Source organism: Artemia franciscana, chromosome 10 (genome assembly GCF_032884065.1).
Source record: "Artemia franciscana chromosome 10, ASM3288406v1, whole genome shotgun sequence".
NCBI classification, from domain to species: domain Eukaryota; kingdom Metazoa; phylum Arthropoda; class Branchiopoda; order Anostraca; family Artemiidae; genus Artemia; species Artemia franciscana.
In genome coordinates, this window is record NC_088872.1 from 10,129,046 (window position 1) to 10,147,897 (window position 18,852).

General features: G+C 36.1%; 1 protein-coding gene across 3 annotated transcripts in view; it reads left to right on the top strand.

Moving 5' to 3' along the window:
- LOC136031764 (tRNA (guanine(10)-N2)-methyltransferase homolog) overlaps nucleotides 1–14,314 on the top strand; it is a 39,983-nt gene extending 25,669 nt beyond the window's left edge. For all 3 annotated transcript variants that reach the window (XM_065711506.1, XM_065711505.1, XM_065711507.1), the window contains 4 exons: nucleotides 1,606–1,747; nucleotides 3,615–3,810; nucleotides 5,482–5,608; nucleotides 14,082–14,314. In XM_065711506.1, coding sequence (XP_065567578.1) covers nucleotides 1,606–1,747; nucleotides 3,615–3,810; nucleotides 5,482–5,608; nucleotides 14,082–14,294 — 678 coding nt within the window. In that variant the 3' untranslated portion in view covers nucleotides 14,295–14,314. The remainder of the gene's footprint in view (nucleotides 1–1,605; nucleotides 1,748–3,614; nucleotides 3,811–5,481; nucleotides 5,609–14,081) is intronic.
- Nucleotides 14,315–18,852: the final 4,538 nt, after the last annotated feature.

The window sequence follows — 18,852 nt, forward strand, 5'->3', positions numbered from 1 at the left end:
ACATTTAGCTCTGATTGCATTTGAATAGTAGATGGTATATCATTCTGGGCCATTTCAGAAGAGATTGATATTTGTTTGAATAATAGGAGGAGCCTAGAATAACTTCTAGGCTCGTCAAGAATCTTGTTATCATCTTGGATAGCAAGAGATATTATCATCTTGGATCACACCTACATTGGGTGTGACAAGAGGGTGGAACAAGTATTCTGACATGGTGTCTTGCATACCATCTAGTGCTAAGCCAGCATCAACTGCATTTTCTGACAAATCAGAATAGTCACTTTTGATACTTGATGAACTCAAATTTATTCACAAAATGGATTTTCACTAATATAGCAATCAGCACATTTTTTCAAATTTGAATTTTCACGAATGGAGCACTATCGGATTCATGGGAAATAGTTTCCACTATTTCTTTAGTTTCATGGTTTATCATTGTTTTATCATTGGCGACATTGTACTACTGATGGATTCTAACTAAAAATGCTTACGACAACTAAAAAGAAACTTGCAGGAAACCCGAATTTTCAGGTGTGAACAGACCTAAGATAGATCCATAGGGCTAAATATGTTTTCATTTTGGTGTCCTTGGTACTTTCAGACAGTCAGTCGACGTTTATGCTCGCAAAATGATGTTTAAGTATCGAATCCTAGTTTCATTTAGTTATTCATAGTAATTTTTGTTCATTTTAAGTTGACGTGTTTTTTAATTTATTTTTGCTCGTTTAGGTCTTTATCAATTACTTTCACTTATATCACTTTATTCTATCAATTACTTTCACTTATATCACTTTAACATCACTTTTCTTTAAAAACTTATTTTGGGAAATAGTTTTTGAATTAATTACTTTGTTGAATTAAAAGTAATTCCTGTTCATATTTTTGTTTTAATTTATTTTATTGGTCATGCCTCTCTGAGGTAACGGGTTGAATTGCGGAAACGGATATTTGAGGAAACGGATATTGAATGCGGGATGAAATTTTAAATTCTCTTAGCATACCATTTTGTTTTTGGTATACAAAAATTTGTATATCTGAATTTGCTGTTCTAGTTTGCGCATTTGTTTAGCTCTTAACAAAGACAATCTCCATTTCTCAACAAGCCTGATGCTGCAGTAAAAGTGGCAATGCTGTTTTCTCGTAACAGTATAGTTCACCCGGCCCAAATCTGTCCCTCTCTATCCTGTGTATCCTTGTGATTGGATCTCGCTTATGATTGTATTAATTCTAAAATAAGTATTTTCAAAAGAAAAATCAAAGAAAAGTAAAGGGGTTATGGTTGCATAAATTTAAATAATGCGGTCTTTCCAAAAAAAAAAAAATTCAAGAAAAGTAGACGATGATATTAAAGCTAAAACCACCTGTAAGAAGTCATATAATGAGTCAAGCTTGAAATGAAAAAAAAATTCCTTGAACGAATAAGGAAAACCTAAAACGAACAGAAATTAAAATGAATTATTAAACAAACTATAAGAAATAATAATTTTTCTGGATTTTGAGTATTAAACTGCAATCACCCTCTTTCCTCAAGCAGATCTTTGTCCTGGTAACTTTTTTTCATAAGATTAGTCAAGGGCATTCACCAAACACTAATGATTTTTATAGATTCAAAGGGAAGCTGATGAGAGAATTTCTGCAAATATGTCGCAATATGGTATGAATAGTCAACTTATAGATGCTTTTGTGGCTGATGCTTCCAGATCAGTTTGGAGAGATGGGCTTCGGTTTAATGCTATAGTTACTGACCGTAAGTGATTTATCCCTTTTAACAGTTACACGAAGGTTTTTTTGTTTGATTCCTTTATCAAACAGTTCGTGGTTTTTAAATTAAATTTTAAAAAAGCAAGTTTTTTCAACTGAAAGTAATGAGCAACGTCAAAACTTAAAACGAACAGAAATTATTAAGGATATGAGGGGTTCGTTCCTCGTCAATATCTCATTCTTTACGCTAAAATACTTTTAATAATTTCAAAAGAGCTATTTATTCTAATTAAAGGGCTTTTGGGATTCTGGAGGCGAAGAGAAGAGAGTGACAATTCCAATAGGGGGTCAGAACAACAAGTGCCAGTCTATAGATCAACATGCAAGAAAGTTTAAATCAGGTGGGTAAATTAATCTTGAAGAATTCTAATAATACACATATTAATGCATAACTTAGATTTTTGGCAGTGTTGTTCTTTGACAATGACAGTGTTGCTCTTTGTATTTTGACTTTGACAGTTGACAGTGTTGACAGTTTGACAGTTGACAGTGTTGCTCTTTGTACTGCAACCAGAAAAGTTGCAGTACAAGAGCTCCATGATGATGTATTTAGTTTTCGCTCATTTACTACTGATTCTATAATATCTTTTTTTTAAATATATTTAAAGAAAAAGAAGACAAATCAAGAAAACAAGCACCAAAAGGCAAAAAAAGGAAAAAGAATGAGCGGAGGCCATGCTTGAATCAGTATAAAAAACCGAAATTAAAACTGAGTCTGTCAGTCGTAAGTTCCCACACCCCGGAAGGAATATTCTCCAAAATACATTTTTTAATGGTTTTTAATATGAGTAAAATAATTGATTGAAAACTCATACTCTATTCTCCAGAACATTTTGGCTCAAAAGAATTGTATGACGAAAAAAGAAATCATAAAAAGAATTGCTAAAAAAGTTTGGCTCCATGTTGGTAATGTGTTGAAAACTGAGCTTGTTGAATGGAAGCAGTCGACACGGGCTAAAGTGAATCTCAGCCTAGATAAACATGTTGTTGGTATTGGTGTAGCACATGGTTACCGCTTGAGCAACGGTCTAACCATTCACGGCCTTAAGCATCCGTGTACCTGTGTAGCTGTACTCAGTGAATGAGTGTGATTGTGTGTGGAATTGGAAACCACTATCAAGGAAAGTTGACTAGCATACCAGTGGGAGACTCAAGGAGAGAAAGAGAGACCGAGAGAGAGCTCTAGTGTTCCCTTTGATTTCCACTTGGTCTTGACTGGTATGTTTTGGTCTGTTTGTTGTCACGGCAAAGTTCGCACTAGTTACACCAATTGGGGATTATCGGTATCGGGGATTACCTTGTGAACTATAATTTTGGAGTCAGTACCAAAGAGGTCATTTTATTAAAGGAGGGCATCCTTCACACTTATATATTTATCAGTTTTTTTAAGTAACTAATGATAAAAAAAAGTTCTGCAAAAATGATTAGAAGACTCTAGAAAAGAAATTCTTTCCACTTTCTCCCCATTAATTTGAACGGCATGGTAAGTAGTTATTTCAATATCATGCTCTTTTAATATTGTTCTTATTTATATTGTTTTTAACTGTAAGTTTTTTTTTCAAAAGGACTAAGGCCCATTTTAAACTTGAAGTTACCTAAATTAATTCTTTTAATTCACGAATTCTATTAATTATAATTATAGTTACTATATATATATATATATATATAATTATTATAACTATTATAATTATTACATTATTTTAAATATATATATATATATATATATATATATATATATATATATATATATATATATATTATTGTAATTATTATATAATTATTGTTATATTGTATTATATATAACTATAATTTATTAATTATAATAATAATCCTATTAGATTCTTTCATTCTAGCCCCATATGGAATCAGAGAAGGTAGTTCAAAAGTTGGAAGCAAGAAGAGGTATAAAGTACCCGCTGAGTGTCTCGACAAGCATCACCCGTCCAAAGTACAATACTCACTAGAAAACGTTCTGATTGATTTGTTGAAATTTGCAGGAAGACATTTGGAGCTCCATGGACGGCTTGTATTTTGGCTTCCAGTTTACAGGTATGAAAAAATGAAATGTAACAGGGGCATAAATTTTCAAAAATCCGCTAGAGGGGACAAAATATCTGTTACAAGATCCATATAGGCTTGTATTTGGGATTCCAGCTTACAGGTAAGAAATATCAAATGTAACGGGCCTACAAATTTGTGAGAATCTAGCCAGGTATGCCAAAGAATTTGGTTACAGCCTGAAGTTCTCCTAGGCTTGTATTTTGGCTTCCAGTTTCAGGTACAAATAAATCCAATGTAATAGGGACACACATTTTGCGAAAATTCAGTTAGAGGAACCAAAGCATCTGTTGGAAAATTCTTTTAGGCTTGTATTAAGGATTCCAGATTACATCAAAGAAAAATCAAATGTAATGGGAAAAAATTGGCGAAAATGGTGCTAGCACCCACAACCTAAAACTCTTCACCTCAGCTGTGTTTAGCACAATAAAAACAGGGGAGGGATTGAAACCTCTAAACTGAAATTCTCAAGTTCGTCTGAACCATATAAGTTGAGAAGCATCTATAATTAGGGATTTCATGATGGTACTATCTATTGATCTCAAATTATTGTAATTACCAAAACGGTTTTTCCAACTCCCAGAAAAGATTCTTATTTGAAGTTAGGATCACTTTTGCTGAGCGTGCATCTTATGTATAATTTAGTGAAATTTCACCTTTTGACTGCATACAGAGCACAAAAGAAACTAGTAAAAAATGGTCACATTGTGCAGACAGGTACGCGGGTAACTTATAGGCTTCTGCTACCCCTTGAAATGTAATGACTATTTCTCATTTAATATCCCCTAGAGGAGTTTAGGGCTACTAAGAAGTTAATTTGATTTAGTCCCTGCCATTTTGTCACTACCATCAGTAGCAGTAGAATAGTTGTAATAAATGTTGAGCTTTAGGCAAACATATGAAACGAATAAATTTCTCTTAAAACAATAAATTATTAATCGTGTTGTATTCTTAAAATATGTCGTTGGTCATAGGAAGTAGTTTTGAAAATTGTGTAAGCACTAATGATTGCGAGGAAAGCAGGGGTTAACAGAAATTAATGTGCAAGGTGACGCTAAACTTGAATATTTTCGTGGATAATGTTAATATAATTTATTGGTTTTGACGAGTTTGTTCCTTGCCTTCTTCCTAAAAATAACTGGCTACAAGAGGGAACATTTACCTGTTATTTGTGTCAAGACGCAAGGTCTTCAGTTCTCCCCAGCGTAATGATCTGGCATACGGTTGAGAGTAATTCTGTTTGATCTTCAGTCATAGTTTGTGAAGAAACATTACACGCTTAACTGAGTAATCAACAGAAAGGCGTCATTGTAATATGTATCTCTTTGATGAAAGGTGGACAGTGTCTTTAGACATCCACCGTCTCTGCTTTCGCTTCGCTTTCCCTAGAGTATCGTCTGCTACCTCTTGGAGCGTGTTTGTAACTTCTTCTAGTCCTTGTCAACTGTTGTAACAGAGTCCACGTCTTCCAGGGAGTGCTTAGGATGTTTATCTTGTGAGAAACTGAAGTGCTTCCAACATTGTTGGTTCTTTGAAATTTGGTAATAATAAATAATCAATGTCCTATATTTGAATACAGTTTTGTCTTTTGACTAGTGTTTACGACTTTTTTTTTGCATTTCCTTCTTTTTTTTACCCTGATGATATTTTGCTTACTTTCAGGGCAGACTATAGTGAGGATATCTTACCTCAACATCCATGCTTGAAGCTCATTGCTAATTGTGAACAGCCTTTGGCTAGTCATACCAGTAGACGTCTGATTGTAATGGAAAAAATGGCCGAACCTAAGGTAATTTACGGTTTATTGGGGTCTTGGTAATAAATAAGCATTAAAAAAGACACCTGCAAGGACAAATAAAGTCGAAAAAGATAAAATAAATAAACATTGAAAAAAATTAAAATTAAATTAAAAACTAAAAAATTAAATTAAAAAAAGTGTAAAATTAAATTACAATAGACGGACGCAATGCAAGATTTTAGAAAAACAAAATTAAGAATGTTCTCTATACTTAGATTAATATTAATAAAATGATAAATTATACTGATTTAAAATGAACTTGGGGCTATAAATTAATCAAATGTTGTAATGAAGTGAAATTTGATGTTATTTCCTGAGCGAACTACTTCCCGGGGCATAGTTATGTATATTAGTACTAAAAACTCCTTAATTTTAAGAAGCATAATTGGCCATCTATCTTTCAAAATTCAAGACAGCAACTAAAAGTCGAACAAAGACAGAAATAATATATAAAAGTTTAAATTTTGTTTTATTTTAAAGAATATCAGAACGTAAATTCAAGGCCACGCGCCAAGTAAACCTTAAATTTCTTTGAGATACCAAAAGCTGGTCCCGGGAAAAATCCAGGAAAATGGTCTGGACCAGAATTAAATGTAAATTTATTATTCCTCCATATGAAGATATCAAATATGGAACCAACAAAAATTTTTATTCGTGTTAGAACTCCCGTTTTGAGCTAATTTTGTTCACCCCCCATCTCCTCTGAAAGTCAAATAGTTTTTAAAAGTAAGTTGCTTATTCGGCTGCTTATCCAATTTTTTTCTCCTTTCTTTACCAAGCCTTGGAAACAGGTTGGAAAAATTTGACCTAGGAAATAGGAATAGGGTTGAATAGGAAATTGGAATGTTGGAAATAGACCCGTGTCGGAAACAGGCCTGCCACTCCTCCGGGTTTTTCACCTAATTCGGTAATTTTATTTCTAACCTTTGGATTTTCAGAAAGTATATAATTACTAAAATTTATTTTTAATCAACTCTACAGTAGCGTGTGAACAATGGAGCAACACACACACACAAAGGAAAGAACAACAGCTGCTAACAACTGATCAACTGATCATTAATTATCTAACAACTGATCATTAACATCACTGATAAAAAAAAATCGGATGAAACTGCGATTGGGCCCAACCGAAAACTAGCATCTTTGCTTGCACAATGTTATGCGAGGACAAAATTGCTACCATAACGACCCACAAGGCTCCTGTTTTGCACAACAAGTGGCAAACATAATAAAAACTTAAAATATCTAAAATAATTAACTGACATTAACTTAGGATCATGCTCATTAAAAAGCGGATGCAGCCCAGAAGTGAATAAAGTCGTAGGTTGCAAAAACTACAGTACAGGTTAGGGAGACTGCGCCTATTAAAACAACCACGGCATGACCACCCTCATAAAGCATACTAAATAAATATATTTTTGTTAATATCTTGGAAATTTTTGTTTAAACTGTGGGGTTTTGCGCAAGTGTATCTAAGTATATCATTAATTTGAAAGACTTTTCCCATGAAATAAATTTTTTAGAGAAAAGTAAAGAGCTACGTTGAACCAGTTTCAGTAGAAATAAGGTCAAATAATTTTCCAAGTATAAAATTCGTCAATCAATAACTATCAGTAAATAAATGAAACCCAAAACGAACAGGAATTACAATAAATAACCGCGTCAAACTCAAAACAAGCGGAAACCAAGATGAGTGGATTTAACGCTCCCCATGCCTTCTGAAGATCAGAAAATAAATTTTCACTTTCTGAAAATGAATTTTAAATATTTTCACTTTTTGAACTTTAATAAATAAAAAATTATTAAAACTTTAAGGAATAAATATTAGTACATGTGTATTAAACTGTCAATCCACATTAATTTGTTGTTTCGTTAATAATCTTGGTTATGATAATAGTTTTTCGATATTATGAGAAATAGGAACATTCAGATCGAAATAAAGATTGTTTTCAGTAAAGTGGAAATTACGTTCTTGTCTTCGGAAGGCATGGAGGCGTCAACTCTATTCATCTGAGTTTCTGCTTGTTTTGAGTTTGACTCGGTTATTTATTGTAATTTCTGTTCGTTTGGGGTTTCATTTATTTATTGATGGTTATTCTTTGGTAGTTGTACGCTTGGAAAGTATTTGACTTTATTTCTGCTCTATTTTGATATAAGTCTGATATAAGCACTGATATAAGTCTTTGATATAAGCCCTGCTGTATTTGATATAAGCTCTTTAGTTTCGTGCGAAAATTTCTTGAAATTATTAAATAGAAAAAATAAATAAATAGCTAATGCTTTGGGCTCAAATCGTTCTTTACTTAGGCAGAGCTATTGCGCTTCCTATGATTGAATTCTCGGTGGCAGACCTTATTGGAAACAAAAACCTGAAACTGATTAAACCAGTCTACCGCTGGAAACTGGTTAAGCCGGTTTACGGTTAGAAACTGGTTTATCTGTTAAAACACCTAAATTTTGGATGTGTAATGGTTTAAAAAGACCTGAACAATCCTCTTTTCGCAGTTTTCTCCCACCCTTGAATCTAATGCTAGGTAAAGTCGGACAAAATACCTAAAATAGTTGGTAATAAGAAAAACCATGCTAGACAGGGATGTTTTTCTATTTATATTTTTTGACAAAAGGTCTTGTTTGCAAACATTTGGTATACGATTTGCTATCCAAACGTTAGGCAAACGTATACAATGTGGTATACGATTTGCTAGATACTAACTAAAAAATGGGCATCGTTTTTAAATATACTTAAAAACAAAGTAAAACCACGGGGATGAATTCCACCTTTTCGTTCTCAAAGTTTCAATCGTGCTTATTCGATTTTTTTTTTTTTTTGGCACATTTCTCCTATCAAAGTACTTCCAACTAGCAAAATGTCTTTATGTGTCAACATTGGTAAAATGGTTTTAAAAACTGCTCAGATGTTGATAGTCATCCTCTTTTTGATACTGAGTCATTGAAACAGCCACAACTTATTTTATATGTTCCTTCGTCAAGACTAGAATAATCAAAAGAGAAAATAGATTTAAATTGCTTAAGCAAGGTGAAAGTGTTGCATCACAGTTAGTTAGGTTGTAGTGATGTCAGCCTTCTCTTGGTGCCCCTGGGAGTGATTGGAACAAATGGAGCCTAATGCTGCTAATTTTAGTCACCGTCCAGTCACTGACCATACTGACCAGTCTGGACAACGGAGCATGGTATTTTTTGGAATGCACTGCCGAGATTGAATGTATTGAAGCCAGTAATGGCTATTAAAATTATGCGTGGGGGGGTTAATCCACCTGGACATCTGACGTGCTGACTGTAGCGCAAGAAAAGATCCATTGAGAGGCAATCCAATGTGGGAGAAAGAAGTTCTCATATTATTACTTGTACTGAGGATCAAGTGCTGCTTGCTGCTGATGGCTGTCGAGTGGTGGGTGACTCTCTCTTTTCTTATAAGGGGCGAGTGATGCCTGCCTAAGCCAGTCTAAATCTGGTAGGTGAGCCTCTTGGGATGGAAGAAACAAGATGGATATCTTGACACCACCAAGGAATGGTCTTCCACCAAAGAGAAAAAGACAGACAAGCCCTATCTCAAGCTACTGCTGCCAAGCGACAGCAATAGCCTAGCGGCTCTCTGGGTCTATAGGCAGTGGGAGTTTGTGTCGTGAGTCTTGATTCAGTTTTGTGGGTCCTCAATAATAATAATAATAATTTTTGGTCAGTTCCACTGACAAAAATGTTGTGGAAACAGCACTTAACTTTCTTTCTTCACTATCGATTGGATGTTACGCTTTTCGATCTCTGTAAACTTCTAGCATGATGTGTCTCCGGACGAATTTCGTTGTCAAGTAAAATGATATGTTTTTATAAATGTTTTCAAAATGCGGATTTTTCTGTTATTTTATCAAAGCAATGTTGTTACCTTTAAGATGCTCTACTAGTGCTGCTATTATTAATAATTTTTTGCTGCACCTTCAAGCTGCCTTAGGTAAACGCAGCTGCGCTGCCTACGCTCCTTGTTCATCATGTCTATTCGAATCTTCACTCTTTCCTTCCTCCCGGGAAGTTATACTTTTCTTTAAGTCCTTTCTCACAACTGTCCCTATCCCATTCGGGGACGATCTACTTTTCGTTTGGCCCAGTACTAAAGGTACTACCCAGACTAGTGAAATCACTCCTTGATCGATTTTCTCGCTGTCTATCACCACCTCTTCACTCTAATTTACCTCAAAAGGTTGCTTAGTCTAAGCGACCTAGCCGTCGTAACACTAATTTTCAAACCTATTTTTGCTTCCTGAACTCTCAAAACCTTCAAAAATTGCATTTTGCTAATATTTTTTTTTTATCTAGGGCGTCTGCATAATCTAAATCTATGAGAATTTTATCTTCCTCTGTGATACCATGTTCTCCCAGGACAAAGTCTATTCCTTGGGGAAAAGTTTATGAAAATAATCCATATAAACGGATGTAGCGAACAACCTTACTGGACTCCTGACTCCACAACTAACCAATAACTAACCTCACTTCGTACTTTAACTGCAGCGACTGAGTTTTCATAAATAGCACTAATTACTTTAATGTACTTGTCTGTTTACCTTTCATGGATAGGACCTTCACTTTTTCTTTTAGCTGAGTCAAATACCTCTTCATCAAATGGTTCCTGGTAACGAACTGTAAGTAAGAAGCGACTCGGCTCAGCTGTAACCGAAATTCTTAAAAACAGGGTTCTGATAGCAACAGCTACATCAAAAGACGCTTTTTATGATGATTCCAAATATATAAACTTCAATAACTTCAATTTTACCAATCAAAAGCTACTGAACGTGAGAAAATTAGCCCGATTTTCGAAAAAGGGTGTAAACACCCCAAAAAATCAAGAAACCTTAACGAAAATCACACCATCAGATTCAGCATATCAGAGAACCCTTTTGTAGAGGTTTCAAGCTGTTATAAACAAAAATGTCGAATTTATTTTTTATTTTTTTGCCAGAAGAAAGAGCACGGATTTTCTTTTCAGGGTTGTCATATCGAACCAGTGATCCTAGAAGATAGAGTCGGCTAATTTTATCGGATATTAAAAGTTCTAGTGCCCTTTTTAAGTGACCAAATAGCTATTTTAAGGTCCAGTAACTATGGTTTTGGGAATGACATGGCTCCCATTAGTACCTTAGGAAAGGGGTTCAAGTTACGCAATTTGCTTATTGTCCATATGTAATATTTGCTATTGGGAAGTGTACAGAAATTTTTTGGGTGGTATTTTCTGCGGATAGTTTGGCATAATTGGAAAAACGGCCAGGAACTAGATGAAAAACAAAAATTCAACTGAAAGTAAGGAGAAACATTAAAGCTTAACACGAACAGAAATTATTCTGTATATGAGAGGACATGTCCCATCCTCAGCCTTCGCTCTTTACGCTGAATTTCGACTTTCGTTCACAATTCTTTAAGAAAGATAGCCCTGTTCTTTAAGAAAAATACTTCTGTTCACAATTCTTTAAGAAAGATAGCCCAAACATACAGGCGGTTGAATTTGAATGAGAAGTATTTTTGAAAGAAATTTAGGACTTTAGCTTATAGAGCGAGGGTTGAGGAAGGGGTAGTATATACAGAATAATTTCTATTTGTTTTAAGTTTTAATGTTCCTCCCTACTTTCAGTTGAAAAATATGTTTTTTACTTAATAATCCATAAAACCGAAGACTAAAGGGTCTGTGGATCCAGACACTTTCTCAAGAAAAAAAAATCTAAGTGGGAAAATTAGGTCGGTGCATCTCCTTCTCTTCCGAAGCGACACTGTTCCTCTCCTTAAATTAATCTACTGGATCAAATAATTATCATCATTCTTAGTAATCTGCTTGACCCGTCCTAGCTAAGTGGTTGGCAAGATGGGTGGGGAATCCTTTGTCCGAGGGGCATAAGTATGTTTTCTGGCGTGGCCGGTTAGTTGGTCTGGAACGGGGGTCAGTGGCGTCACTCTTTGAAACCCAGCCAGAACCGACCCAGCTTTAAATGGGTACCAGGAGCAAGCTGTGGAAGGTTAGCAGGAAGGGTGTGTGAAATCATAAGAGGGCTAGCCCCCATTGTACTTCCTGACGAAAGGGCCACGAAACGGAGATCAGTACCACCGGCTTGGACCTTAAGGTCAATTATCAGTATTTTTTCTCCTCTATGAAAGATAAATCCTGCACGGCACCAAGTTAAAGCATATGCCAGGGCCAGTGTTTAGATATTCAGGAAATGAGCCAGTCCGATGAAGAATCCATTAAAAAAACCCAATAATTGGGGGTATTTATTTTTGGGACTTCTTAGGAGTGAATTGCTTAAATTTTGTGTCTGACTTCAAGATCGTCTTGTGATGCCGCTCATATCCGTCTTAGGTATAATTTTTCGGCAGGGAGTAGAATTTCGTCATTCAGAGAGGGAACTTCAACCCCTGACTAAGTATTAATTCTTACTCCAAAGTTAAGCTGAAATGAGTTTCCCTACGGCAGGATGGCTCAAGTCAATTTGAAAAATGGACATTTTGAGACCATGCCGGATTCAAATTGTTTGGTTTCTTTGCTTAAGACAGACAAGCCTCTATATTGTATTTTTTTTTTATGTTGGTGTGTTTCTATTGCTTAATTAGCTTATTGGACCACAGGCATAACAAGAAAAAAGGTAGCCTATACTTTTGTGAGAACTGGAAAAAATAGCTTGTCCCTTACCCCAAACACAAAATCCCCCTTATATACTTACCTTTTTTTAAGGAATCTGATTCCTACTGAAATGAAGCTAACGTCTTTGTAATTATCACATACTTTTATCACCTTGTGTATAAAGGGGTACAGTTAAAGTTTTCCTAAAAAATGAGGCCTTGTTATTTTTCAATCCATTTAGCTCTGCCTCTAACTCCTCTCTCAAAATAAACCGTCCCTTACTTCCAGATTCCCCTAAGTTTTTTCAGTCTTTTCTGCAGGATGTACTACTATATCAAGATTTAACATATTATCAAATTTTCCTGCTCATCTCTCTTTAACACTTTCCTTATCACTATTTGGTCCCCCATTTCTATATCTAAAACGGACAAGTCAGGACTCCAGACCGTTGCAATTTTCTCTATAGTCATGTCTCCTTCATTTATGCTCAAATACCTTCTCTACTTTTCTTACTTTTCTCTTATTCTTGTAGGATTTAGCACTATGCAAACTTGTTTTCCCTTCTACCAGGCTTAAAGTCTTTTCGCCAATATCTCTAGTTGTGTTTGAAACTTTCCACTTTGAGACATCTTCTGTTATTCCGCTACTTTGCAAACTATTTTGCTAACAATATTCCAACTATTTTCTGCATGTGAAATTTCAAACTCTCAAGTTTTATGTCAATAACATGATTTACGATAACATAACCTTTACGGTTGACCATCTTGCCATCATATTCATACCATGTTAACTTGTTGGTGAAAAGAATTAATCAGAATGAGAGATATGTTTTTTTTTACATTTGGGAATGCTCTTCTATCAGAAGTAGTCGACATATTGCGCGAGTAATATCAAGCTTGTTACGTCCGAATAATTATACACGGTAACACAAGGTCTCAATATAGTTTTTTACCCTTAGGGATGCTCTTCTATCAGAAGCATTTGACATCTTGCACAAGTAATCTCAAGCCTGTTGCGCTATAACAATTATATATTTATGCCTGTAAATATTATCCACCAATGCAGAGGCAGCCCATAATGAATAACATAGCTCTAACTTGGTTATTCAGCCTTCCAAAAAACACCAAAACAAGGAAACTCCAGAAGCATTAGCAAAGCTCTGTCGCTTACTAGGATTTAATTTTCTTGAGGGGGTCACTCCTCTAGCTCCTCCTGCAGCGGTGTTGGCAATTATAGTTCTGGTTAGGGAAATTCGTGATGGGTCCATCCCATGCCACTGTGAGGCCACGCAAGCAGAGTTTCTCTTTTGGAGATTGAGACAGGGGAAGGAGCTTATAGCAGAGTAGAGACCCCAAACCATCTCTCAACACCAGGAGTTCGCGAGTCTTTTGCACCCACACTATTTTGTCAGGGCATTTGCCAGGGTCACCCCACGTATAAAAGCTAATGCTGCTCTACTTCCAACCAAAACACACACACACGCACACACACATATATATATATATATATATATATATATATATATATATATATATATATATATATATATATATATATATATATATATATTGTACTAATAACCCTAGTGACAACTCACTTTAGCACCAAGTGGCCTGAAGCAAACTGGTTGCGTTCCTTCTCCATCATAATCTATTCAAAACTTGACTCTTTGCCCTCTTCCATCGAGTTCTAACTTCCTTAAAATCTCCTCTTTTGAGCTCTTCCTGCATCATGTCGCCTACCCCAAGATTGGCCTAGTCATCCAAACCATTCTTTCATTATAACCCTAGAAAGTGAGGTTTTCCCTCAAACTGTTTATTACTATGATAGAATTATTTATTTTTTCAGGATCCAGAAGACGAAAAAGTTTTTGTCCATGAGAGTCATTCATCTTTTGCTAAGAAATATTTCCAAGGTTTGGATTCTCCTGTCCCAACTCCAAGCGTGAAAAGGGGCAAACGAGGTCAAGGATTGGCCAATCCTGTCGAGAACGATGCTGTAGTTTATATTTCCAAAGCCTTGGACAATTGTAATATAAAAGACGACAGTCATAACCAATAAACATTAATTTCTCTATTTTATATGATCTAAAGTTGTGTCGTTTTTATTTTTTTGTTCTGTTGGGTATTGCCTGTATATACTTAGGGATTGCTGAAACCTCGTCAGTGACTTTTGCCCTTTTGACAGGGCAATAGTTGTCTTTGAAATGGTTGTTTGCGACCCTTTTTTCTAACATTTATATACCCCTCTCTGACTGAATCAAATTTTTTTTTGCTACTTACAGAAGTAAGCGTGTAAAAAGGCGAAACTTAAAAAAATGGGTTCTTACGTGCCATAGCCGAATCTTTCTTTTATGCTTATTTACTAGTATGGCGATTGGTTTATATTTCAGAAACACGTGAATACATCCAAAATAGGTTGCAGTCTTAATAAAAAAAAGTCGTCCAATTGCATTTCTGAGAACTATTTATGATATGTTTGGCTGTTTATCATTTTGGGTGTGACTCTTCATCTTTACAAGGGCTAATTTTTATGTTTATACGGCTTTTTTACAGCTTTTCAAGGGCTATTATAAAGCACTAGTGGACTAGATTTTCCGTCAATGCCATTCAATATAGATTTTGTTGAGTCGGCGCATAACATATTTCTATGGCACTTGGTATTAACCAAGTGACATATAGCGATCGCAAATTCTGTCGGTCTGTCGCTCCCGGTTTTGCTACGTTAGGTACTTCCAGGTAATCTAGGACGATGAAATTTGGCAGGCGTATCAGTACTGGACCAGATTAAGTTAGAAATAGTCGTTTTCCCGATTTGACCATCTGGGGGGAGTGGGGGGCCGTTTAATTCGAAAAAATAGAAAGATGAAGTACTTTTAACTTACGAACGGGTGATAAGATCTTAATGAAATTTGATATTTGGAAGGATATCGTGTCTCAGAGCTCTTATCTTAAATCCCGACCAGATCCGGTGACATTGGGGGGAGTTAGAAAGGGGGAACCAAACATCTTGGAAACACTTAGAGTGGAGGGATCGGGATGAAACTTAGTGGGAAAAATAAGCAGAAGTCCTAGATACGTGATTGACATAACCGGAATGGATCTGATCTGTTTGGGGGAGTGGGGGGGGGCTAATTCTGAAAAATTAGAAAATATGAGGTATTTCTAACTTACGAAGGAGTGATCGGATGTTCATGAAATTTCATATTTAGAAGGACCGCGTAACGCAGATTTCTTATTTGAAATCCCGACCGGATCCAGTGTCATTGGGGAGGAGCTGGGGGGACCGGAAATCTTGGAAAACGCTTAAAGCGAAGAGATCAGGATGAAACTTGGTGGGAAGAATAAGCACAAGTCCAAGATACATGACTGACATAACCGGACCGGATCTGCTCTCTTTGGTGGAGTTGAGGGGGAGTAATTCGGAAAATTAGAAGAAATGAGGTATTTGTAACTTACGATGGGTGATCAGATCTTAATGAAATTTGATATTTAGAAGGATCTTGTGCTTTAGAGTTCTCAATTTAAACCTCGACCAGATCCGCTGACATTGGGGAAGTTGGAGGGGGAAACCAGAATTCTTGGAAAACATGGAAATTGAGGTATCTTTATCTTACGAATTGGTGATCGGATCTTAAAAAAAAACTTGTAGAAGGATCTTATGTCTCAGATGCTCCATTTTCAATTTGAATCGGATCCGAGGACATGGGGGTTGGAGGGGGGAACAGAAATCTTGGAAAACGCTTAGAGTACTGAGATCGGGATGAAACTTGATGGTAAAAATAAGCACAAGTTATAGATACGTGATTGACATAATTGGAACGGATCTGTTCTCTTTGGGGGAGCTGGGGGGTGTTAATTTGGAAAAATTAGAAAAATTGAGGTATTTTTAACTTAAGAACGGGTTCCGGTTCCGTTCCGGAACCGGAACCGCTATCCCAAGTTTCAATCCCGACCAGATCTGTTGACATTGGTGGGAGTTGGAGGTGCAACCGGAAATCTTGGAAAACGTTTAGAGTGGAGAAATCGGATGAAACTTGGTGGGTAGAATAAGCAGATTTCGTAGATACGTGATTGACGTAATCGTACTGGATTCCCTCTCTTTGGGGGAGTTAGGGGTAGGGTTCAGGGCTTTGGCAAGTTTGGTACTTCTGGTTGTGCTAGGACGATGAAAATTGGTAGGCGTGTCAGGGAGCTGCACAAATTGACTTGACAAAATCGTTTTCCCCCATTCGATTATCTTGTGAGCTGAAGGGAGAGGAAAAATTCGAAAAAATTCGAAAAAATGAGGTATTTATAACTTACGAGTGGGTGGTCGGATCTAATGAATTTTGATATTTAGAAGGACCTCGTGACTCAGAGCTCTTATTTTAAATGTCGACCGGCATTAAGCCTCTGATTTTCCTTTAAAATCAATCTGTTGATTCTTATAATTTTGCTAGAGCTCATACCATATGAGCTCTTGGCTCTTCCGGCCTCGTCACAAGTGTCATATGAGCTCTTAGCTCTTGTTTTGACATTTTTTTTATTGAAATATGTTATCAATCTTCGACATCAAAGCATACTGGTTTGATTATTGGATACAACCTCTAGGGCCTCAGTATGGAGAAAAACTTTAACTTTTTAGGCCTTTTTTGGCAGGAGTCTCATGAAGCTCAGTGAGTAGATGAAATCAAATCGCATTGAAGCAATGTTCGTGCTTGATGTGAGCATCTTGGTGTTATTAAACAATGAAATGTTTTGGTAGCTTTCATTACCACCTCATAGAATTTCCCTTTTGTCCCATAGACGAATACCAGCTATAGAATCATCGATACTTTACTCCTAAAGGGCTCAGATAGGTATAACTATGGGTAAAATTACAATTCTATTCTTCAGACCTTCGGCTCCCTACCTCCCCCTGACCTTTTTTCTCCCCTAAAGATTTTGGTTGTCTTCTCCTCCTCCCCCCTCTATCAATAAATTACGAGCTAAATAATGAAAGCAGAATTAAACTCATCTTGTTTATTAGACAATATTCTTAATGAAGCATATTTGGTCACTAAAGCAATTTTTTTTTCCTATGAAAATATGGCAGACAAATCAAAAAAATAAATCAAAAAATTTAATTTCAAAACTTTTGGTTACAAAGTGATTTTCTTTGGATTTTGCTTTTTTCGCAACTTATCTAAATTTACCCCGCTGACTGAAATTGTAGCACAAAAATTTGTAATTTTCGTGCTACAATTCATGTACAGTAGACAAAAAATGAACTAAACACACAAGTTCTATTCTCTATCGACAGCTTGCATGAAATGAACGACATTTCAGTATTCCACAACGGGATCAGTCCTATTTTAAGATTGTGCAAGCTTGGTTATAGGTTAGAGAGGAATCGGGACAATTTTTAACTTAACTTGAATACAAGTCAAGACCAGTAGAATGATTGAAAACATTATTGACTATATTCTAATATGCAGACTATGGAAGTCTTCAGCAACAGACACTGTTTCACTATTGCAGGAATCTTTGACTCGGATCACACGCTGCTGATGTCAAAACTCAAGCTAGCCATAAAATGATTTGCCATGATGACAAAGGTTCCCAGATTCCAAACAGAGCCTCTCCACCACCCTACCAAAAGAGCCCCTGATACTGCTAGCCTGTTTACAAAACTAGGGGACATCATGAGTATATACACAACCCTCACAACTGCTGAAGAGATTAACCGCTTAGCCGAACATGCTATCTGCGCAATAGTAGAGACCGTAAATGACATGCTTGGTAGAAAGACTAAAGATGAAAAACCTTTTGACCAGAAACACCTCTACGGCAACAAATTTGACCAGAGTAGCCGAGACACCTACAAAAATCTCAAAAGAAAAGTCGAACAAGAAGTTCGAAAGGCGATCCGAAACCACATCACCAAAAAGTGTAAGGATACTGAAACCCCAGTTCAAGAAAGGCAACAATCACAAATTCTTTAAAATCTTTCAAGAATTATCCTCTTGGAGAGATCCTAAGAAGTAAATCATCTTAGACAAACAGGGGAACGATGTTAATGATGCGAAAATAAAACTAGCCCTATGGAAAGAATATTTTGAGAAGAAATTAAAACCATAAACAGGGACGGAGCCAAACGTCCCAAACTACTCCCCAATCACAAAAGCGTGACACCCCACCACCTCCAATAACATCCGAGACCAATGTAGTCATAGAATCTCTGTAGCGTGGCAAAGCTCCAGTACCAGACAGTGTCTTTTCAAAACTAATAAATGGCGAATCAGAAGATGTTTTTGACCTATACCATAGTATAATAACACACACTTAAGCTACTGGATATGTCCCACGACAGTGATTTAAGGCCACAATAGTCTCAATTCACAATAATGGCTCAAAGAAAGATTGTAAAAACTACTAGAATTTCAGTCTGAGAAGCCACCAAACCAAAATTTCGACTAAGATCCTCCTCGGTAGAATACCAGCAATCACCACTCATGTTATCGATGTGTATCAATCTGGGTTTCTACTAGGGCGATCTACTATTGATAGAATGTTTACTATGCGCCAACTGGCTAAAAACTACATCGAATTTAAAAGAGAGCTTTATCAACTATTCATTGATTTCTGACAAAACTTTG